This window comes from Triturus cristatus, chromosome 3_1, assembly GCF_964204655.1.
Source record: "Triturus cristatus chromosome 3_1, aTriCri1.1, whole genome shotgun sequence".
Lineage (NCBI taxonomy): Eukaryota > Metazoa > Chordata > Amphibia > Caudata > Salamandridae > Triturus > Triturus cristatus.
In genome coordinates this window covers 1,146,808,282-1,146,833,744 of record NC_140583.1, presented here as the reverse complement: position 1 = coordinate 1,146,833,744, position 25,463 = coordinate 1,146,808,282, and the positions used below count along the sequence as shown (strand labels likewise).

The window sequence follows — 25,463 nt, the reverse complement described above, 5'->3', positions numbered from 1 at the left end:
AGTCAGATACATTCTTGGACTCAGTTAAGAAAGAGTCCCTGACAATTAATCAGAATGAGTGGAAAAAAGGAAAACATAATTCAATACAGGATGGCTTCTTTTTTCACAAGAACAGGTTGTTTATTCCTTTACAAGAACAAAGAGAACAGATTATAGTGTGGCATCATGACTCAGGTCTAGCCGGGCACCCCGGCATTCACAAAACCCTAGAGTTATGCGAAAGAAACTTCTGGTGGAATACTATAAGGAAAGATGTTCAAAACTATATTAAAAAATGTCCAGTTTGTGCTCGAAATAAATCTGTGAATGTTGCTCCAGCTGGTCTTTTGCATCCACTACCTATTCCAAGAACTCCATGGCACACTATTAGTGTAGATTTTATAACCAATCTTCCAGAGTCTAATCATCACACCACAATTGTAGTGTTTGTAGATTTATTATCTAAAATGGGTCATTTTATCCCTTTAACGAAAATACCCACAGCTAGTGAATTCTGTGACATTTTCCTGCAACATATAGTTAGGTTACATGGCTTGCCCAGCAAAATTATTTCGGATAGGGGCCCCCAATTTATTTCCAAGTTTTGGAGAAAAGTTTGTGATCAACTTGGAATAGAGGTCGCCTTGTCCTCTGCCTTTCATCCTCAAACTGATGGGCAGACTGAAAGGGTGAATCAATATCTTGAACAAACTCTACGATGTTTCACTACAACTTTAAACTCTCAATGGGATAGAGCTCTTTCATTGGCGGAATTTTCTTATAATAATTCTGTTCATTCCGCTTTGGGATGCTCTCCTTTTTATTTCACTACTGGTCACCACCCTCGTAGTATTCCAACTAAAAAACCAGATATTGAACCCCTGCTACCATCAGTATCCGAAAAAATAAAGGCCTCGCAGTTTATTCAGGAAAAAGCAAGAAAATGTCTAGCCCAAAACAAAATGCAAGTTAAAATTCAAGCTGATAAACATCGCTCCTTGGAACCTTCTTATCAGACTGGGGACTTGGTGTGGTTATCCACCCGTAATATTCAATTAGAAGGTCCCAGAAAATTACAACCAAGATTTATTGGCCCATTCAGTATCACAAAAGTACTAAACCCAGTAACTGTGAAGTTAGATCTCCCACCAGAATATCCTTGTCATTCTACATTCCATGTTTCCCTTTTGAAACCCTTTTACCCAGGTACTAGAAAAGATAATCCCCCTCCCCCGATCATTATAGGTGACCATCTGGAATATGAGGTGAATCGAATAATAGATTCTAAAACACTTAATAAAAAGTTATATTACCTCATAGATTGGAAAGGATACGATGTAACTGAACGTTCCTGGGAACCAGCAGTTAATGTGCATGCCTCTCGTTTAGTGAGACAATACCATGCTCTTCATCCTGACAAACCAAGACCTGGCCTTTGCGGGGGAGAACTGTCATGGGCACTCAGATCCAGATTCACGCCAGGGTCTCAGGTTAACTAGGGATGTTGTAACATCAGATTGTGTACTTACATGTAATTTATTTTGGCTAGGAAGAACCATGTATAGCTATCTGACTTATGTAACCATGTATAAGTTGTCTGACTTACGTTTATAAAATATGATGATAGCACAAGCATCGGTGGTGAAGTCACATGAGTGAATTCCTGAAATACACGTTACAACTGTATACACGTGTAAGCAGCCTGAGAAACATGGCAGATCGTAAATGTCAACACGTGTACAATAATTGCAAAGAGCATTCGTCTAGAGACTGGGTACACGTTTTCACGTGTAAACGCTTACACGTGCAAGTAAGCATCCGTTGGCAACGTGAGCTGTCAAAGTATTTAAACCACTCCCAACTCCACACACGCGCTTGGTCTCGTCTTTCTGAGACTCGCGCTTACCTGCGTCGATACCTGGCATCCCCGGACCTCGGCTGCTAACATCCTTCACTGCTCGGCGCTTCAAGCAGTTCTCAATCCTCGGCGTTCCTGGCATTCCCCGAACCGCGCTGGCAACAGGATCACTCTGCAGACCAGCTCTCCCAGATTCACGCAGCTCGTCGAGGCTTTCATCCGCTCCTGAATTTCCGGTGACATCACAGCCCTGAAAGAAAGAAACAAGCACAGATAAGTGTAACAAGCACAGCTGTCACTCGGTGAGTGTTAATGACTTTGTTTACTTACCTGGAACAGATTAAAATCAACCGGAACAATAGAACAACTTGGATATTTCATTCTGGAGAAGTTATCCAGGAGGACACATTGTTTGACATTTTAAAAGGCTTATTGAACTAGGAAAAGCCTATTGAGACTCATAATTACGTAAAGGCTTCTTGAACTGGTAAAAGCCTGTTGAGACCCATAATTACTTGTGGACATTATTATCATAAGTGCTGGCATGTGCAAAGGTAACTAATCAAGGAAGTTGTAGGTGTTAATAACATATAGTAAGAAGTGTAAACACGTGCTGGAATCTCATGATTGTGTTTTCTCTTGCAGATATCTAGACATATATACCAAGACCATATTTGTTCACATGCTACACTCCACTTTACTTAAGAGGGTTTAAAAGAGAGTTCCTAAGCAAGGTACATGCATTATTGTTATTGTTGGTACACTTGTGCTTTCAAGTGCATTTTAATAAGGTGTGCTCATAACTTTTGTATTGTATATGTTTTAGATACTGGTTATCAACAAGTCTCTTAGCAGCAGTCCCAGAATTTGGAAGCACCGGAGCCTTGGTGCAGCAGTCCCAGAATTTAGAAGTACCGGAGCCTAGGAGAACTCGCTCTCTCTCTTTTTCCTTCCAATTCCCCTTTCCCTCCGAAGACTTCGTGGAGGACAGAGGTTAACCCTAATTCTGTTTCCGGGAAGTGTTCGGGTGGATTGGGGCTTGCTCGTCGTCATAAAAGAGCGAGAGATACAGGTAAGCGTCTTCTTGACAGACCTGGGCTGTTTATTGTAAATTTGATGTCTCCACCCATGAATGCAATTCACGAACCTTAAATCATCCCCCCTTTGGACATCCTGTGACCCCGCACCACTGATTCATTTAATGGTTGAACTTTTCTTATGATTACCAATGTGTTTCAGTTTGGATACTAGCCAAGTCGCTCTTTTTTTATATCACTTTTCGTTTGTGCATCATGGTCACGTTTATGAATGTCTATGATTTTATGTTCATCATATTAATGTGCCAGTGATATTTGATAACTTTTCTTTGTTACCATTCGATTGCGTATTATTATTATGCTGTCAATTTTCGTTATTTTCACCAACCCACTTGTACCTAGCTTGCCGGCTTCACTTCACCATTCGAACTACGAGTCTTTCTCCCTTGTAGTTCTCAACTAATTCACGTCTTTAAATACTCACGTGTTGCACTATCACATGACTACCATCCATTACACTCACCATAGCGTACAGACGCGGCTTTCCTCGCTACTCGAGAATTCGTTAACCGACACCACCGACCGTAAGTTAATTATTCACCTTTCGAATTACCATAGTTTTTTCCTATTTTACCCGCCGTACGCACCATTGTTATCCTACCCATTAATGCACGTAGATTTTAACACACGTTTAGTTTTCTGTTTCGGTATGATTTTATAAGGAGTTGAACCGATTATCACCGCTTAGAGGTTGACAATTCTACCGTCTGAGTTACGTGTCAACGTTTCACGAGGTCACTCACTAACCCGTTTCTGAATCTTCACAATTTACTACGAACGTCCTTTTCACCGTAATTCACCGCGAACGCCTTGTTCACGTTCCTACGATATACCCCCTCACAACAGTGCACTTTACCGGTGTTTTTAGCTTCTACTCTTCTCAGCACTTCTCTCTAATCCACTTACTTTGCAACTCTCTAATTTCACTTTTTGAATACTGAAACTGACTCCTGACCTTGTCCTTTTTAGAGCGCCGCCCCTGAAGAAGGGCTAAAACAGCCCAAAATGCATTGGGCAGTTGGATTAATGATTTTGAATAAGAATGAAAAGAATTCTATTACATTACTTTGAACAAATGGTTCAATAAATTGAATTGACTTTTGGATTCAACTTTCGTTTACTTTGTTTCACTTACCCAGAGAATTTGTATCTCAAACTGAGTGCAATACGAATGACACTTTCCTATTCAGGAGCGTGCTGACTTTCTGAACATTTAATTTCCCTACTCGGGGGGATTTATTTGTTTGCACCAACTACCGACCGTCTACATTATCAACTTGTTGAAAATTGAGTGCGCACTTTCTGTTCTTTCTAGTTATGTCTTGATGGCTTAACAGTCGCTTTACTCAGAGGACTGGAGCCGGTCTACAGGTCGTATACTTACTCCCTGGTAGCACCTATACACAGGGAGTACTCAAACCTTTGCATCATATGCAAGACTGTGTGGATCATATGTAAGGGTGGAGTAACCATATCTGTGGAATATACGCAGTAGTTTTTGTTATTGCTTGGATGTCTCGTAGTAGGAACAAGGTTTTATCATTGTGTTATTCTGGCTCTGTTTTAACAGGGGTATTATGAGTGGTAGAGGACTACGCTCTATCCCTGTGATGTACAGTGGCGTCTAGAAAAGGGCAGGTTCTTAGTGATATTATTCCAGTGCCTTCTTAAAATCGTAAGTCAATTAATGTATGAAATTGATTTGTGCTCATGGTGTATTTTCCTTTATGTTCTTTTCCAATGCAGCTATAACACAGCAATTAGTGTTACACACAGAAGGCACCCCCTTTTATAGAAGTACCATCTTCTACAAGTGTTATTCTTTTTTGTTACAGGTATAGGTATAGGAGGTGGCTCTATTCAGTAACAGTTGTTGCAAGCATATTTTCTGTGATTGAGGTATTTAAGATTGTGCTTGTCATTTCAGATCTCCCTCCCAGCTGCTCCCTTCCTTTCCTTCCCCCACTTGATCCTTCCATTGACCTGTGCCATTACGGCTATTAGGCTTGGGTAGATCAAGAGGTGGACCATTCCTAGCAACAAACCGATCCTGAGGACAGACCATTGTAACAGGATCGGCTTCATATGGTTACCTCTACTTTTTGCTTGATTTTACATTGTTTTTGACTAGTCTTACTGTGATCCTGCTAATCAGGCCCCCAGGCTATCTGCTTTATCCCTAAAATGGTATGCCATGTACTCAGTAACTAGTATATGGTACACATGTACCCAGGGCATAGGTTCCCCAGAAGCCTCCCATGGGCTGCAACATGTATTATGCTACCCAGGAGAGGCCATGCAAAATGGAATTACAGGCCTGCCAGTGCAGCGTGTGAAAGATGGGGCATGCACCACTTACTTTAGATATAGGTTTAATATATCTATAGGTCACTACACTTAAAACCCATAAGTCACACCTATAGCAGGCCTTGACAATCCTGAAGGCAGGGTGCTGGGTTTAACGTGAGAGGGTGCCCCTGCATGAGCACCCCTGCAACCTTCGGAGACCATTCTCCCGAGTTGTCGGGTACGCAGCCAGACATATAGGTAGAGGTGCATTATATGCTATCTCGAAAACAGTTGCAACAAACCATGTTGTGTTTGGTATCAAACACCTTGGAATCATACCTCCACACCAGTAACCGGTGTGGGAGGTATGATTCCACCCCTCAGAAGCAAGCTTCGTAGGACCCTGGTCTTCCTGGTACCAGCCTTCTTGACTTAGACAGTACAAAATGGTTGCTGCTGACCAGACACACATTTCTGCCCTCCTGCTGCTGAGCCAAGCTCGAGCAGAGGAAGGCAGCACAATAGGCATCCTGTCACAGGGAGGTGTGACCACCTCCCAGACAAGATTTAGTGTACTGGGGCTGGGTGGGTGCACTTCCAAAGTGCCTGAAAGTCAGCACGAGGGGCACATTTGGTGTGCATAGTCCAGTTCAAACCAGTCCTGGGACCCTTTGGCTCCTGCTCTGGTGTGAAACTGGACAAATGACATGGGAGTAACCTCCCCACTGTCCTGACCCTCGCCTGGGAGGGTCGCCTAAATCTGTCCAACCCTCTCCTGTAGGACCCTAGATTCGACGTGGACAAGATTCTGAACAAGAAACCACTGACCTTCGACTGTCTGGATACTCTGGACTTTGATGGACTTAGACTGGGCCCGACTTAATCTCCCTCTCCGTCCATACCCTCGTCTGTGCCCGTGCACCATACAGGCCCCGTGTAGGACCCGTGGAGCATCAAGGACAACTGAAGTATCTCCCTTGGGAGTAAAGGAGTCACTCCCCTGCATTCGCAGGCACCGTAATGCAACTGACCGGTCTGCTGATCCTGAGCTTCTGCGGACTCTAAAAGCTCCAACAACACAGGAGGTGGGTTCCTATATTCCTTGAGGTTAAGCTCTCCTCTCACTGAGTTTGACACCAGTATCCCTCGTGGGGACCACATAACCTGAACCCCTGTGCACCGCATACTTTTACAAGTGCATATGCTGGGTGGGGTTCTCCAACTTCGTGCATTGGGCTATCGATAGCCCCCACCTCTGCTCACATTTTGTAAAAAGGACTCCGGCTTCCTTGCACTCTGTGCCCTGCAAGCTATTTCTTTGTGAAACTGCTACAAGGTCCCCTAGCGACTCCTATGACTTCGGCCTGTGGGTCCAACTGAGGGACAATACTGCTTTACTTGGGCTCCCCTGGTTGCTCCAGGCCTGCCCTGACTACCCTTGCTGTGGTGAGTCCTCTGCTCCTTGCTGGGCCAGACCGTAACCTTCTTTGACCTTCGTGGGTTGCCGCTAACAAGGCTTGTTGGTGCTCCCGCCGGACACTGACCCCTCAGCACTCGACATCCTTTGAAGGATAGCTCGTATCCAGCTCCTGTCATCCTCGATGTCTCCTGGTCCCTGCAGCTGTAGAGTCAAGGTCTCTATCATCACACCTGAAGCACCCGACATCAGTGGGCATTCATCTAGCTAGCCTGCGGTCACTCCTGAGTGACCCAGACTCTGTCCCCTCTGCTTTCATGTTCCTTCCTTCAAGAATCCACTTGTGGGTTCCACCGGACATTTTTCTTCTTTCCAGCAGTGGCATTTCTTTGAAGACTCTCATTGAGAACGACAGCAATTACCAACGCCACTTCAGTCCTATGCACCCAGCTTCACTGGGATAGGTAACTCTGGTACTTCGGTATCCACGAGTGGGGTGGCTCTCCAACCTTCTAAGTTCCAAAGGGTTTCTTTGTAATCCACTGGGAAGTGTCCTTAAACAGTAAAACTGCAACTGCGACTCTCCTATTGAATTGTACGTAGCACGCAGTCTTGTTCTCACACTGCAACCGTCCTCCGTGGGGTCCCTACTTACTCACCTTGGGTGGTTCCTTGGGGTCCCAGCAATTCTACAACCTCTAGACACTGTCTTGACTCAAGTCATGTTTCTTATACCACTATTTTAGTATATGGTTTGGTCTCCCCCTGGAGCCTCCAGTGTATTAGTGCTACTTACGTTTGTTTCTGTGTTATAGTATTGTGTGCTTTGCGTTTATTTGCGTGTGGCAGATACTGTGAGGTATTTAAGGTGTGTTATAATAATAAATACATATTTTTATAACTACTGTGCGGGTCTCCTTTAATTTAACCAATATATTAAGGTTGTATCCTGGTAAAACAAGCTGCTTAACATTCCTTCAAGGCTAAGCCTGAAGACTGCTCTCCACAGCCAACACTTCGATAGCTTTCTAACGTTATCTTTGACCTCTTAAATCACCATAAGGGTTGTTTGGACTGATGCACGGTGCCCACTTTAATTAGTGGACATCATATACCAGGCCAACATCTCACAGTTGCCGTGAAAGTCGTTATAATGGGAACTTGCTGGTACTTTATAATTTGAAGGAAATGGGGGGTAGTGCAAAGAGTGGGCTGCAAGTGCACACTGCTAATGGCTTCTCGGGTTGGCTCTCCTCGCTTCAGCCAACCTCCCCCACAGCCTCGAAGCACGCGGGTACCAAACCAATTGCATTTCCAATGCTTATTTACCATGTAAGCATTGTTCCCAGAATGTCGCTGTTAATGTGTTACTAGGCAGAGCTGCGGGCTGTGATGCATTGTGCTTTTATGAGGAGTAAAGCGTATTAGTTTTCTCTATGGAGTAACTCCACTGCTGCTATGGTTTCTGTTATTGCGTTTGTATCAGTTTCATTTTAACTTCAAAACGAAGCAGACTGTGCTCTCGCAGCCCACTCGGATGGAGGCTGCTTGTGTTTATAAAGTTCCTTGCACACTCCTAATGGCCGCTCGGGGTGCCTCTCCTCGCATCAGTCCACCCCTGCTCCAGCCCCCCTCATCCGCCTTTCCCCAGTCTGGGAGCATGCCTGTACAGCGGCAGGACCAGACCGACTGCATTTCCAATTTTCTTTTTTTGTTAACATGGCACCCGCTTCACTTGCATCTACGCAATTCCTTTTGTGTGCACGGGCGCCCAGCGACAATTACTTATTGGCTAACATGGTGCTGGCGCTAATTACTTATTTACTAGCATGCTGCTTTACTCACAGCCACGCAATATATTTTATGGGCATGGGTGCTGCGCTTTGTTTCACGGCACTCACTTTCATGCAATCTCTCTTGGTCCACCTTTAAAAAGCAGCAGCGGCGCTGCAGTTCCACTTCCACTGCTACCAATCAGACTGCACGTTTTAAGGGATGGGTGGGGTGGGAGAGAGCCCAGTAAGACCAAGCCTCTGTCTCCATTGCCACTGAACCTGCTGTTAGAAATCCTCGCAGACGTCTCTTCCCACTTTCAAAAAGAAACTGTATGGTATGGTTAAATAGAGTGGATGCTTTTTGCTGTCCTTTTGTTGATTGTTGTGTGTCGACGAGAAATATACAGTTCAATACCCCTACATGCTGCCAGCAATGGTTTGCATGGGCTTTCCGTGAGCTGCTTTCTGTTACTTGTTCTAGATGCAGAACATCACTGTGTCTGTCTGCCGGTGCTAACGGGTCCTGAAGTTTGTTTCATTTTGGATGTTTAACAAAATCTATTAAACTTTATCGCACTGCTTTGCTTTTGTTACTATTTATGCATTACCAAATTAACTACTGGTAATTTTTATGAATATTTATTTAGAAACTTCATCAAGTTTGTATTGCTTGATTGCTGAGTGACGCTACGATTTTTTATGCAAGAGCATGCGCTGTAAACTTGATTTCCTTGCCTAAGCACTTTTTTTTATTTTTATGATGCAGCCACTGGCATCTCCATTCACCTAGTTCAGTCATTAATGGTTAACCCCACTTCAAACCATCTTCTTCATTGACGTGTTGAGTCAGCCACTCGCACCTTACAAGGAAACTTCTCACAGATATGCACTTGTGTAACATGATGTCATGTGTGTGAGCATTTGCCAGGAAGTGCCCTCCTAGTGATGCTACCTGCCTTTCACCTGCTGTGTTAGGGCACGAAGTCCCTGTTGGTGAAACATGAAATGTGTACAGCAGGTGCACACATCAGGGATAATACGTTTCAGAGCGAGACAGTTTTCGTCTGCACTATTCACCTGGCTGTTTGGAAGTTGTTTGGAAGAGAAGATGCAAGTTCTTTTGGCCTCAGCAGTGAAATGATTTGCTCTGTTGTTCACTTGGATTTATAGTGTTGCACATGTTTGCCACATATAACGGTCAATTGCTCAAACCAACCCGCCATTAAAATAGTAAACATTTAAGAAATATAAAGCTTGTGTTCTTTGCAACACTTTAGTGGGGGCAAATGTAAATATATAACAAGCATTTGCAATGCAACAGGTCTCGCATTTGTGTGAGTTTAAGCTAGTGACATTGTAAAGGAAAAGGACTTTTATTTATATGTTTTAAAAATCTAAAAAAAAGAAGCAAGGCTGGCAGTAAAATAGGTGCAGTTACTGCCAGCCTTGCTTCTTGGAAGCAATAAGTATAGTACGTGTTTACGCACCACTTGCATGTTTTCACAACACATAAATGAAAGGCATTGTCATTTACAAGGCCAATAGCTCAAACCCTCACAAATGCGAGACCTATTACATTGCAAATGCTTTCTCTAGGTTCCTGTCATGACTGGCATACATGCCTGTCAATGATCACGCATCAGGTGTGACACAAACGGTTTTCAGTGTGGTTGTCCGCATCACCGCACTGAAATGCATTGTCACGCATTTTTAATCATGCCAGTCTGAAACTGGGTACGCGGCGGTGCCAGCGCGCGCCTGTAGCATCTGTGCGCCGGCTCTGTTGCTTTCTACAGACTTGCGTTGCCAGCAGGGCTCTGGCTCAGTAAGTTAATAGTTAAAGATCTGACTGCTCAGCTCTGGAGTCAGAGTGCTACAACGTTACAATCTGCCTCCCCTGCTGCCTGGATACATTTAATTTCCTCCCGAGGCGCGGCTTTCAGACACCACTGTGACTCACACTCTCATCAGTCCCAGGGCGAAGGGCCTGCCCACAGCAGTGGTTGCTACTGGCAGCTGTGGCACCGTGGTGGGCCCCTGGATTGGATGTGGCCTCGTGCATCGTCACGTCCTGGAGGAAGAGGAAGTGAGGTAAGATGGTAAGCAGGTCAGAGAAGCGGCGGGGGATTCAAGTGTTGAGGAGTTCTGGTAATGGTGCACTACTGTATGCCCAATGAACAAGTTAATTACCTTCGGTAACGATATATCTGTAAGAAACATTAGTTAGATTCCTCACCTTAGAATATCCCCAGGCGTCAGGCTGGATCCAGAAAGATTTTTCTTCAGCAATACCCTTGCGCGTCGCTAGGCGTCGTCTGCGGCTCAGCGTCCGTCGTCGGCATCGTAATCGCTGGGATGACGTCGTCGGAGTACTGAGACACCGCCCTCACGCGCTGACGTTAGTTCTTTTTTCCGCGCCAGTAATCGCCGATCCGGGAAGAGCATACCCTTTTAGTCACTTTTTGACTAAACTTTTTGAACTCTTTTGGTTCCATTTCCAGTCGACCTCGACTCTGATGACTTTGTAGTACTTAGAGGCCGCCCTCGCGTGCTGACGTCAGTTCTTGTACATAGCTTTCCGCGCCAGGAATGCAGAGCCATGCAAGAGACTGACACTGGTGCCAAGAATCTAGGGCCCTGAAAGGGATGACCTCAACCCTAGATATCGGTTCGCCGAACGGGGAGGATGGGTGGGGCGGTGAGGAATCTAACTAACTAATGTTTCTTACAGATATATCGTTACCAAAGGTAAGTAACTTGTTCATCTGAAAGAAACACGTTAGTTAGATTCCTCACCTTAGAATAGATACATACCCCAGCAATACCAACCCCGGTGGTGGGTCTGCGAACCAAGATCACACCAGAAAGTCCTGGAGAACAGAACGGCCAAAGAAGCAGTCTCTCCGGACTTGGCTGTCCAGGCAATAATGTTTGGCAAACGTGTGCAGCGAGGCCCACGTTGCTGCCTGACAAATGTCCTGCAAGGGGACTCCCCGGCCCTGGGCAGTGGTCGCTGCTGTGGCCCGGGTGGAATGGGACCTCAGCCCTACAGGAGGTTCCTTTTTAGCTAAGGAATAACAGGCCTTGATACACAAAACGACCCACCAAGAGATGGTTCGCTTGTGCACTGCCCGCCCCTTCTTAGCGCCCACGTAACCAACAAAGAATCGGTCGTCCACCCGGAACTGTTTGGTGCGGTCCAGTTAGAAGGACAGTGCCCGTTTTGGGTCCGGACGGAGGAGCCTCTCTTCCTCTTTCGAGGGATGCGGAGGCGGAAAGAAGGTGGGCAGTGTAACAGACTGGCCGATGTGAAAGACAGTTACCACCTTAGGGAGAAAGGAAGGACGAGTCCTAAGAACAACTTTGTCCGGATGGACAGTGTAGTAATTGACTCAGGAACAGTTGAATTAAAGTAGATTTATTTGATAACTCTACACAGCTCTTGAACTGCCAACCACCTTCATCTTCAGCCAGTCTGCTAAGCTGCACATCACATTCCACCTGTGACATCAGCTGATGACATCACATACACATTCAGCTGGCAGGAGATGAATGTTAAAACATTACATTACATAGAATACAACATACCTCCTTTTCTCCTAAGAAAAGGAACAATAACATAACAACAACTTCCTACCTTACAGAATAAAACCTACAGAACAAAATGTACACAAACCTATAAAATAAACATTTCAATGCATATAACAATATGTCAAAACAAATAATATCACATACCTCCTTTTCTCCAAAACACATATTAAAAAACAAAATATATAGTGTCATGCATCATAACATACCATCAGTCACGAAACCTGTGGGGAACAACACGAACCCTCGAACTTGTCCTACTCTGACCCACAGAAGGCTCGAAAGAACTGTCCTCTCTACTTGTAAAATTAGCACTCTCTGATGTTGGGCGATATCTTGTTTTAATCAATCTGGATAAATTCCACCAACAACCCCCTTCAACCTGGGCAGCATTATTATAAATGCGAGTAACTCTAACAGGATTTACCAAATTTACAATGCCCCTTCTTAGTATGCCCAGGATTCTTGATGCGTACAAAATCGCCCACAGACAAAGCAACAATTTTAACACCCCTTTTTTTGTCAAACCATGATTTCTCTTTACTCTGAGCCATATCAGAGTTGACTTTGACCCTTTCCATGATGCCCTCCACATTACACAAAGATTCTACCCATTTACTCATCCAACCTGGTCTGAAACTGGTATTAGCCTTCCTACCCCTAAGTATCTCAAAAGGAGACACTTTTGTCGAGGAATGAGGCGTGGTCCTATAGAACCATAACATACTCTCAAGGGACTTATATACATCGTGATTCCCGCTCACTGCCCATTTGATACACTCACCCACAACCCTTTTCATTCTCTCAACAAGACCATTCGTTTGCGGGTGATAAAGAGAGCTCTTGAGGTGTTTAACAGAACTGAGTTTTAGAAAAGACTGAAATTCATCACTCAGAAATTGCGTCCCATTATCAGACACAAGATACTGTGGAAACCCTTCCCTTAAAAATATTTCTTTTAGGAACTTGACAACACTCGAAGACGTAGCATCTCTGACTACTTTGATTTCTGGCCGCTTAGACGTATAGTCCATGGCTACCAAAATGTACTTCAACCCTAATGGAAGTATCTCATAAGGACCCATAATGTCAATCCCTATTTTAACCCAAGGGCCAGACGGACACTCAATAGGGTGCAAAGGAGGTGTAACGACTTTCATAGTTTTCTCCGATGTGCGACACACCAAACAGCTTTCAACCAATGTTGAAATTTCAACATCCATACTAGGCCACCAAAAATCCTGACGTATTCGTCTTTTGGTGAGAGTGCTTCCTAGATGTCCCTCATGTGCCTCTTTGATAATCTTGGGCCGCAAGGAATGTGGTGGAATAAGTTTGTCACCTCTCATCAACAAGCCATCTTCCACAGATAACTCAGATTCAACCTTCCAATAAGCTTGAAGATTTGTGGGCAAAGATCTTTCCTTGGGCCACCGAACTCTAGAAAGTCTGCATACCTCTTGCAGCAGAGGATCCTCTAACAATGCACTCCTCCAGTCAGATTCAGAACCAACTGCCAGAACCGGAATATCTAATGAAGCTACAAAACAGTCTTCCTTATCTTCATCATTCAAATCTTGAAAACTAGTTCCCTCACTATGTCCACTACTCTGAGGAAAGCGAGACAAAAAGTCTGCTCTGGTATTTTTACCCCCAGCAATGTGGAAAACTTCAAATTGATACTGCAGAAGTTTGCTGACCATTCTAGTAATTCTAGGAGTACAACACTTACTCGGACCTGAAGACAAAATAGAGACTAAAGGCTTGTGATCCGTAAATAAGTAAAACCGTCTTCCCCAGACATATGGTCGAAATTTGTCTATAGCCCACAAACAGGCCAACAATTCCTTCTCGATAACAGAATACTGTGTCTCAGCACTCCTGAGCACTCTAGAAGCAAACGCCACGGTATTTTCCACACTACCATCCTGTTGAGTAAGTATTGCTCCTAACCCTGCCAGACTAGCATCTACAGTTATGCAACTAGGAAGATTTGGGTCAAAAGGAGTAAGAGCCTCACTGTCTTTCAAAATATTCTTAACTTCCTTAAACGCCTGGTCACATCCTGTACACCACAGAAACTTCCTCGAACCCATAAGTAGACTGCTAATAGGCCTTACTATAGACGCGTAGTTCGGAATGAATCTCGAATAATACTCTAAAAGCCCTAATAAAGACTTAACTCCAGTTTTGTCCTTTGGCACAGGCGCTTCCAAAATTGCATCAATCAAACCTTGTCTGGGTCTAACACCTTCATGAGATAACATATGTCCCAGATATTCTATTTCCCTACACAAAAATTTACACTTCTCAGACTTCAATACAACACCACGCTCCTTGAATATTTCAAGGACCCGTCTGACAATGACATCATGTGATTCATTGTCCTTGGCATAAATAAGAACATCGTCCTGGAAAACAATGACTCCTTCGACATCTTTTAACATATTTTGCATAACCCTCTGGAAAACTGAAGCCGCGGAGGCCAGACCAAATGGCATCCTTCGATATTGAAACATACCCAGAGGGGACACAAAAGCTGTTAGGGCACAAGAATCCGGATGCAACTCTATTTGATGATAGGCGCTAGCCAAGTCTAATTTCGAGAATACAGCAGCCCCTTTGATGGATGTGAACAAATCTGATATTCTAGGCAAAGGATGGGAGTCAACCCAGATCTCTTTGTTGAGAGACCTGAGGTCCACACACACACGCAACTGTCCATCCCTTTTCCTGGCAACCACCAAAGGCGACAACCAGAGAGAAGACTCAGTGGGTTCGATGATTCCTTTATCACATAAAGATTCAACTTCTTTGTTCAGATCTTCTCGTATACTAAACGGAACACCTCTGAGCTTGTGTTTGATTGGAATGGCTCCATCCTTTACAATTATTTTGTGTTTGAATCCAGTGATTTTACCCAGATCGTTACAGAACACAGAAGGGAAATCATTTTTCCACTTAGAGCATTCCTCTTCACAGGTGACTAACATGACCTGTTCTTTTGTTCCAGGTCTCAGAATCATACCAAACAGACCCTGGTGGAACCACCCCAAAATGTTCAAACCCTTGACCGCTACATAGATTTTCCCTCTGATCTTCCTTCCCTCGAAACTTAAAAAAATCTTCCATAAAGCCTAACAATTCGATTTTCCGTCCTTCGTAAGAAACTGGAGACCGATCAGGTGGAAACAATTCTCTACTACCCCAGGTCTCATGAAATAACTTCTGAGTTATCATGGTGATTCTGGCACCCGAATCCACAAGGAGATTGATTTTCTTGTCTCCTACAACTATTTCCACCACTGGATCGACACAACATGAGGGATCACCAGTGAGGGGAATAGATGTTTCCTCACCAGAAACTGCCTGATGAACAACAGACACAACTTCTCCTTCAGATTCATCAGCAGATTCTACCACACAAGCTACAGGTTTCTTTTGAAATTTTTTCTTTAGACACACAGTCGCAAAATGTCCCACTTTCTTACAAAAATTGCAAACTGAATTGACAGCTGGACAATTTCCCCCTTTAGCATGTGACGCATAACCACAACGCAAACAGACATTGCTTGGTATAGGTACATTAGGTTTGCTATTTGAAGATTTCTTGTTGAAACTTTTACTAAATTTGCTCTTGTCCTTCTTCACACCCCCTACAAAGTTAATAGCATCAGGAGGTTTGTCTTCAAGTTCCTTTAACGAAACTTGAGAAGTCTCAATACTCTTCGCCACCTTTATCGTTTCATCTAGTGTAGGATTGTCCATTGACAGTAATTTTTGTCTAATCTGTTTGTCTTTCCCATGGCACACAAATTGATCACGAATGAGTTGTTCAGTAAAATTCTCAAATACACATACTGCAGCTAACTTTCTAAGAACAGAAATGTAAGCATCAACATCCTCATTTTCCGCTTGCTTTCTCTTGAAAAATTTGTGCCTAAGTACAATCAAACTGGGTTGTTTGTCGAAACGAATTTTAAGTTTTGATACAGTTATTTGATACTCATCTAATTCTACCCCATTATCTGCTAAATCAGGTAGATGTTTAAAAATTGACCTGCCCTCGAACCCAAGAGAATGTAATAGGAGATATTTTTTCCTTTCTGGACGATATCTAAGTGCCCCAATCGCACCCAAATAGGTTTCGAAAGCGTCGAACCAAACATCCCACTTAACAGGCGGATCCCCTGGGCTTTCTAAAAATGCAGGAGGTGCATTAATTGACTGCATAGTTGACATGACTAGAAAAAGGTAGAAACAGTCAAGAATAGAAATATGGAATGATTACAGTATTATATACCCCTTTGAAAACAGAATTAAGAGTGACAGGAATATATGACCTTGAAAACAACATTAAAATAGAATAAATCCTGAAGCTGCAAAAAAAAAACCATAAACATAGAATAGCACACCCTGAAAAAAAAACAGGCTGTAAAATGCTCCACACGAATATCTCTATAGCAATATACTCCTTTGAACAAGAATGTTAAAAGAAAGAGAAAGACAAAAAAAAAAAAAAAATAATGATAGTTGAGTCTCTGGTTAATAAACCTCTTCGTAAATAAACTTTTGATAAAAGAAAAGAAAAAAAAAATTGTCCATAACTAGCACTTCCAATACCAAAATCGATATTCTCCAAAGTGCCAAAATGCTACTGGCAACCACAGTCTGTTGGTTGGCCAAAGAAGAAAATACGTGGTTGGCAAAACTCTTCCTGCTTGACAGAGCTTAACAAACGAAGTCAGACAATAATGGTTTCCACGGAAACAGAACACTCGTTGATCAGGAAATCCTTTTGATAAACGCGGATGACGTAGGTGCTGTGACAATAGAGACCCGTGCTCAGACTCTCTGCAGAGACGCTACAAGACGTACATTTGCATTCACGCGCATGCGCGAGTGTTAGAACACGCGTGCGCATGCGCGAGTGCTGGATGCGGGTGCTCAACAGAATGGCGATCCTCGAGGAGAGAAGCTGCAAGTTTAAATCCAAATATCAGCGCGAGGACTGCGCGTTCCGCAAACAGGTAATTGATGAAAAAGAATACATTTTTCCTCCACGACAGTCAATGGGCTCACCAACCTCGGCACAAGTAGGGCGAAAATCCCAAAAGTGTCACGTAGACTCACGGAGAAGAAAAAAAAACAAACACCAAAACACTAGGCTCACGGGTAGAAAATCCAACGAAGTCTCCCGAAACCGGACACCAGGGCGAAAGCTTCCCAATTAAAACGAGTCGCCTCTTCAGCTTGCTTGATCCAAGTCTTTAAAAGGAAACGAGTATAGTAGGACACAGCAACACCTTGAAATAGTTTCGAAAGATCACCTTTTCCGCTAGGGCAAGTACCCAGTGTTAGTATAGAAGCGAGAGTAGCAAAACACAGCAGCTCCTAAAATCGATTTGAAGAAGACAAGATCCACGCAAAAATTCTTGAAAGCAGAAACTTTTAAATCCAGGCTGGGTAGCTTGATACTTGATAAAACCTTTACTTGATTCTTGAAGAAAGTTCTTGCTTGAATTGAAAAGGCAAATGGTGGGTTCAGCTGTGTAGAAAATTCGTCGCCAAAAATCTGTAGTAATTGACTCAGGAACAGTTGAATTAAAGTAGATTTATTTGATAACTCTACACAGCTCTTGAACTGCCAACCACCTTCATCTTCAGCCAGTCTGCTAAGCTGCACATCACATTCCACCTGTGACATCAGCTGATGACATCACATACACATTCAGCTGGCAGGAGATGAATGTTAAAACATTACATTACATAGAATACAACAGACAGAAAGAAAAGGAGGCTTAGAAGAGAGAGCCTGGAGCTCACTCACCCTTCTAGTAGAGGTGAAGGGGACAATTATGTAGTGGCTCAAAGGGAGCGCACATCAGATAGGTCAATACTAGATTCAAATCCCACTGAGGCATTACGAAAGGGACAGGAGGAAACATGTGAGTAATGCCCTTAAAGAATCGAGAAACAACAGGGGATTTAAAAAGAGAAGGCTGATCAGGAATCCGTAAGAAAGCAGAAATAGCCGAAAGGTATCCCTTGAGGGTGCCCAGAGCAGAGCCCTGCTGGGCCAGGGAAAGAAGGAAGAGGAGAACCTCAGAAAGAGGGACGGAAAGGGGATCCACAGCCTTTGCTGTGCACCATGCCACAAATTTGTTCCACCTGCAGGCGTATACCGATTTTGTAGAGGGACACCTGGCTGCCAGAATAACATTACAGACTTCAGGAGGCAAGTCAAATGGCATCAACTGCCGCAGCTCAATCTCCACGCATGGAAGTGGAGGCTGGACAGGTTCGGGTGGAGGACCGTCCCCTGCTGCTGCGACAGAAGGTCCTCCTGAAGAGGCAGTCGAATCGGGGGATCGATCGATAGACTGAGTAGCTCGGGATACCAGTATCTTCGTGCCCAATCCGGAGCCACAAGGATGACTTGGGCCCGGTCGCGCCTGATCTTCGTAAGCACTCTGGGCAGAAGTGGTATAGGCGGAAAGGCGTACAACAGACCGCAGCTCCACTCGCGACGAAAAGTGTCTCCGAGCGAGTGCCGCCTTGGAAATTCCAACGCGCTGAACTGCTGACATTGCGCGTACTCTTCGGTGGCGAATAGATCTAACTAAGGCTCTCCCCACTGCCAAAAGAGGCGTTGCGCCACGTCCGAGTTCAGACGCTATTCGTGATCCATCATGCACCGGCGGCTGAGTTCGTCCACCCTGGCGTTCAGAGAGCCCGCCAGGTGTTGAACCACCAGTGTGATGCCCTGATGTTCCAGCCATGTCCAGAGGCGCAGAGCCTCCTGACAAAGGGTCCACGACCCCACCCCGCCCTGTTTGTTGCAATACCACAAGGCGGTGGTGTTGTCCGTGAACACCTGCACTACACTTACCCGAACAGAGGGAAGGAATACCTTCAGTGCAAGCTGGATCGCCCGCAGCTCCAATAGGTTGATATGGAGCCGGGACTCCGCCGGAGACCAGAGGCCTCTGATCTCCGCCTCTCCCATGTGGCCCCCCATCCCATGAGGGACGCATCCATCCCCACTACGTGCTCCGGTTGGGGTAGGGAGAGGGATCTGCCACTGACCCAATCGCGGTCCATGAGCCACCACTGCAACTGTCTTGCAGTGCCCTCTGAGATCAAGACATGATCGGACAGGTTGCCCCGATGCTGGGCCCACTGAAACTTCAGATCCCACTGCAGAGCCCGCATCCGCCACCTGGCGTGATGTACCAGCAGGATGCAGAAGGCCATCAGGCCCAGAAGCTGCAGCACCAACCTGACCGAAACCCGGGATACAGGCCGAAAAATCGGAATCAGAGCCTGAATATCCAGAACCCGCTGTTCCGGAGGATAGACCCGGAACTGCGCTGAGTCCAGAACCGCTCCGATGAAGAGGAGCTTCTGGGAGGGACTCAGATGCGACTTCGGCATATTGATGGAAAACCCCAGCAAATGCAGGAGGTCGGCCGTAGTCTGGAGGTGGGAGACGACTGCCTGGGGCGAGACCGCCTTCAACAACCAGTCGTCGAGATAGGCGAAGACTGGAACCCCTAATCTGCGCAGGTGAGCTGCGACCACCGCCATCACTTTGTGAACACCCGAGGGGCACTGGTGAGGCCGAAGGTGAGCACGGTAAACTGAAAGTGCTCGTGGCCTACCGTGAACCTCAGGTAACGCCGGTGGGCCGGCAGGACAGGGATGTGGAACTAAGCGTCCTGCAAGTCCAACGTAACCATCCAGTCTCCAGGGTCTAGGGCAGCCAGAACCTGAGCTAAGGTGAGCATCTTGAACTTCTCCTTCCGGAGGAAGGCGTTGATGCTCCTGAGGTCCAAGATAGGGCATAGGCCCACTTTGCCCTTCTTGGGAACCAGAAAGTAGTGGGAGTAACAACCCCGACCTACCTCTGGGCCAGGAACGTGCTCGATGGCCCCCTTCACCAAGAGGGCCGTAACTTCCTACTGCAGAAGTTGCAAGTGATCCCCCGACATGCGGTGGTACTGCGGTGGCATGGCTGGAGGGGTCGCCTCGAAGGGGAGGGAGTAGTCCCTTTGGACGATTTGCAGCAACCACCTGTCCGACGTGATGGTACGCCAATGGAGCAGGTGATGCCGAACTCTGCCTCCCACTGGCGTGGAATGGGCCTGAAAGCTCGGACTAGGAGGGCTTTGAGGCGGATGCTGCTGGGGCAGATGTGGACGGGCCGGCTCTTTGTCCCCCTGCTCCGCCTTGGCGGAATCCACATCTGCGACCGCGTTGAGGCTGGTTCTGCGGCCTCTGGCTAGACGGACGTGAGGGGGCGCCCCTTACTTGGCCACGAAAGGGGCAAAAGGCGGAAGTTTGCGGGCGCGGGCCGAGAGGCCCAAGGACTTGGCCGTAGCCCTGGAGTCCTTAAAGCGCTCCAGCGCACTATAAGCTTTGTCGCCGAAAAGGCGACGGCCATCAAAGGGCATGTCCATGAGGGTGCTCTGGACATCCCCGGAGAAATTCGTGGACCTCAGCCAGGCGTGGCAACGAATCGCCACCGTGGTCGCAATTGCCCTGCCTAGCGAGTCCGTTGTGTGCAGTCCACATCGGATTGAATACCATGCCACATCCCGCCCCTCGGCAAGAGCCTGGGCGAGCCGTGTCCGGGCCTCCTCCGGACACTGGGGCAGCACTTCCTCCACCATATCCCAAAAGGAGTGGGCATAACGGTCCAAAAGGCACGCGGTGTTGATAGACCGCAACCCCAAACTAAGGGAGGAGAACAGTTTCTTCCCAAACTGTTCCAACCTTTAGGATTCCCGATCCAGGGGAGCGGACGGGAAGGAGGTCTGGGAAGTAGAGGCCTGGATAACCAGGCTCTCGGGCGTGGGGTGCACCTACAGAAAACTGGGGTCACCCGGTGCAGGGCGGTGGAGCCAGGCCACGTTCCGGTCCACAGGAGGGACTGTGGAGGGCTTGGACCAGGTGCCCATCAGAACGTTAGTCAGTGCTTCATTGAACTGCAGCAGAGGCTCCGAGGAGCTTACCGGCGGTTGAAGCACTTCAGCGAGGAGATTAGTCCTCACGGCCACAGCAGGAAGCTCCAGCCCGAGGGCTTCAGCAGCCTTGCGCAACACCACAGAATACGTAGCACCCTCCTCTGTAGCGACAGAGGGAGGAGAGATGAAGCCAGCGTCAGGAGAGGTATCAAGAACACTGGCATCAACCAGTTCGTCTGCCCAGTCCTGGGATAACTGGCACTGCTGTGCCAGAGAGTCCTCAGACCCCTCCCAGTCGTCTCCGTCTTCCAACTCCTGGTATAAAGGTGGAAGGGTCGGAGCCGGGCGGAAGATGTACCTTTCATCCATCGGCACCGGGCCCAGACCGGGAATAAACCGGTGAACGGCGTCATCCGAAGGCGGCGCCGAGGGCGGCACCGGAGGGGTCGGCGCAGGGGTCGTAAGGTTGACCGGCGTCGACCGTGAACCAGGCCTGGATCCCGCGGGGGCCTGCGGCGTTGGGACCGAAGTCGACGACGGCGCCGGAGCCGCCGGCTTGCTAGGCCTCCCAGTCGAGCCTGCGGGGCCCGAAGGCACGCCCGCAGGCGTCGACGGCGGAGCCAGGCTCCTCATGGCCACGAGGAAGTCTATGATCTCTGCCGGAGTCGCGTCAGACCCAGGGACCGGAGGGTATGGGGTCGGACGGGACTCCTGCGGCTCTGACGGAGCCGTGCGGGTGGTGCCACTCGAACCCTCAGCCGAGTCGCGCAACCGGCGAGGGGATTCAGAAGAGCGATGTCGCCTTTTCGACTTCTTCTTACTGTGCCTCGACTTACCTGAATGCAAGGACTTCGACCCCGACGAGCGGTGATGGCTGCGGCTCCGCGACCGGTCCCTCGACCTCCTCCTCGACCAGGACCGTTAGCGGTGTGGAGCCGACTGCCGGATCTCGAGCAGCTTGCGGGACCGCTCCCGCCTAGCCTTCGAGGTCAAGGCCCGGCAGTCGAGGCACGACTCGGCATCGTGGTCGGCCCCAAGGCAATAGAGACACCAGCGGTGGTGATCCATGACCGACATCAGTCGGTGACAGGCGTCACAAGGTTTGAATCCAGGCATCCCTACTGGCACCAGAGTCGAGGTCGACTGGAAATGGAACCAAAAGAGTTCAAAAAGTTTAGTCAAAAAGTGACTAAAAGGGTATGCTCTTCCCGGATCGGCGATTACTGGCGCGGAAAAAAGAAGAACTAACGTCAGCGCGTGAGGGCGGTGTCTCAGTACTCCGACGACGTCATCCCAGCGATCACGACGCCGACGACGGACGCGGAGCCGCAGACGATGCCTAGCGATGCGCAAGGGTATTGCTGACGAAAAATCTTTCCGGATCCAGCCTGACGCCTGGGGATATTCTAAGGTGAGGAATCTAACTAGCATGTTTCTTTCAGATAAAACCAGCGTTGGACCGGCGGGAGGCGGCCAGCATCGAGTGACTTGACTAGTCACTCACTTGACTTGACTCTTTCATGGCCACCGCGGTGCATCATCAGTGGCGCCATCAGCATTGTGGTGGTGATCGGCGCAGGCGCAAACTAACTGCGGCCCGCCGGGCGGGGAACTTGTCAGTCAGCTGCTGCTGGGAGAAGACTGCATCGCAGTGTGCTGGGTAGCCGCGCGGATTCCAGTGCAGCTTACGCCGCGACCGCCGGACCGACCGGGACTCAGAGACACACAGCAGTCTCTGTGAAGTTCCTTAATAAACTAAGTGTACTTTGGCCAAACGCTGCATGCCAGGCAGAGCTGTGATACAGGTGTAGTAGTTTATGTTGTCACACACAGCGCTGCGGTCAGCACACGCATCCATTTCACACACAATAATTTATAGTTAAAATCTGCAGGCAGGGCTTCTCTGTCTCGTCATCCTGCTGAGCCTGGTAATCTGCAGATCGGATTTCAATCAATTTTATTCACAGTAAATCTGCAGGCCGCACGGCTGCCCTGTCTCGTCATCCGTATCATGAGTGGGCACCACAGAACTAACTGGGTTTATCTCCACAGACTACGGGTGGACAGTGCATATTCGGACTCTCTGCTCTCTTTCATCATCCGATCCTGTGGCAGTGGGGCCGGGGAGGTTCGTTACTTGCTTTCCTCAGATGCCCCTCCAGTCCGCTCTCATCAGTTGTAACTTGTCACAGCGCGGAGCGCACCGCACGCATTGCAAAGATGATCATAATCTGATAATTTGAGAAACAGTAAATCTGCAGGAGCAGGGCAGCTCAGTGTTTCAGTGTTACAAGTGAAATGACAAGCACGGAAATGTAATATGCATTTGGTTAAAACGCTATTCTGGCTGGAAAAGTAAAACATGACAGAAAAAACTTGCCAATTACTGTGGTCTAAACTGCAGAGGTGGGTGAAAGTAAAGGCCTGTGCCAGTACCTTTTTTGGGAATAATAGTAAACGTGCAAATCATAATCAAAAAATGCATCACAGAGTGTTTGCCATCAGGACTGAGCATAATCTTTACCGCAGAGCTGGCTCGTCGCCTTCCTCAAAGGAAAGTGTTCTGAAAGTGTCAGGTCAGTGAGACTATGCTATCAGCCTAACTGAGACCTAAAGAGTGCCTCCCACGCTCCGCTTCATAATGCAGCCCTCCTTACAGGCATGTGGTCAGCGTCAATCGAGTGAGTCTCGAGTCACTCATCTGATTATAATAAATTATGAACGTCTTCAAGACTGCCTGATCTATTTTAGGTCGGCATACCAGCAAATCAAGCTTGCGGAGTAGTCAAAGGATCGCACTACTTTTGTGACTCCATTTGGAGCATACAGATATGTGAGACTACCTTTTGGACTCGCTTCAGCTGCGAGTGTCTTTCAAAAAATGATGGACATAATTTTCAAATGTGTTAAGGGAGTTAAAAAATTTCAGGACGACATATTAATACATGCCTCGACCATGAATGAACGTAACAAAGTCTTGTATGAGGTTCTTAAGATTCTAAAAGAAAAAGGTATGACAGTTACAAAAAAGAAATGTAAATTTGCACACGATAAGATTGATTATCTAGGACATCAACTTACATCAGAAGGAATAAAACCTAATGATGATTTGGTGTAAGCAATAAGAGAGGCACCAAGCCCTGGTGATAAAGATACATTTAAATCATTTATGGGTCTCTGTGAGTACTACTCAAGATTTATTGAAGGGGGGAGGAGCCTAGCGCGCAACCAAGATGGCCGCGTAGGTGCGAGGCTCCCGAGGACCTCCGCGACCTCCTGAATTAATCCTGGCGATATCCTGTCCTTGTTGAGGGGACTGTGTCGGTGAACCCGAGCTGAGGCGCCACCCGTTTTTTGGGCTCGAATCGGACCCCGAACACCGGTGGGAGCATCGATTGAAGGTTGCGGCCTTCTCCTCGCCGGCCCCCCGGATTGGAGTAGTGGGGCGATCCGGGGACGAAGTGAATAACAGCGGCGAGCAGGGCTGGGCGACTCGCGTACCCCGCACTTTCACTTTCGCTTTTGCACCCTCCTTGCCTCAGGCGGGGTCGGGCTGCGGAGCGGGGTGCGGTGGTGTTGCCTTGTCCAGGTGCCCGGCTGACCCGCCGGCGGTGGGTTGACCCGCGGCCCGGTGGTCGCCCCCGCCCCCCCCCCTGACACCCGTGATTTGGTGTGGCGGCCCGTTTGGAGATCTTGGCACGACGGTGGAAGGGCCAGCATGTCCACCAAACAAGATGGCGACCGGACGAAGATGAAGACAACCCGCCGTGGCACGGCGCACCAGGCCAATAGTATGGATCGATATACGCTCCAGAAGGGCTCTCCGGAGACATCGCGGTCATCCCTGGTGGGCCCGACGGAGGCGCCTGCCCAACCGGTGGATCTGACCCTCCGGGACGTCATGGGCGCCATCGCAGAGATGAAGGCCTCAGTGGACCAGCGCTTCGATACCCTGGCGCAAAAAATTGACTCGGTCCTGGTGGATGTGGGCCTTGTGAGGGCAGACTTGTCAAAAACGAACGACCGAGTTGACTCCCTGGCCCACACCACAACGAGCCTCACGACGGACGTTGTGGCCCTCCAGAAGGAGGTGCGCCGGCTTGGCAAGGCGAGCGCCCTGATGGACCGGCGGCTGGAGGATTCCGAGGGTCGGGCCCGGAGGAACAATGTTCGCATTATTGGTGTGCCGGAGGGCCGAGAGGCGGAGGCGGCAGATCTCTTCGTGGAAGAATTGATCCTGACCCATCTCCAGCCCCGGGGGCTGAGTAAGCTTTTTGCGGTGGAGCGTGCCCACCGGGTCCCTGGGGGCCGCCCTAAGACCGGTGCCCCGCCGCGGCCTATTATTGCCCGGATTTTTAATTTCCGGGACAGAGACGCCATCCTCCAGACCTCCAGGCAACAGGGACCGGTCAGGCTGGACAACATGGATGTACACTTCTACCCAGACTTTACTCCGGCGGTCCAGAAGCAGCGACAGAGCTTTCTTGGTAT

General features: G+C 47.6%; 1 protein-coding gene across 1 annotated transcript in view; it reads right to left on the bottom strand.

Moving 5' to 3' along the window:
• Positions 1–25,463, bottom strand: part of LOC146861630 (uncharacterized) — a 337,542-nt gene that overhangs the window by 299,446 nt on the left and 12,633 nt on the right. The window contains exon 2 of the mRNA XM_085646461.1: positions 1,886–2,087. Within this exon, the coding sequence (XP_085502587.1) occupies positions 1,886–1,927 (42 nt within the window). The 5' untranslated portion in view covers positions 1,928–2,087. The remainder of the gene's footprint in view (positions 1–1,885; positions 2,088–25,463) is intronic.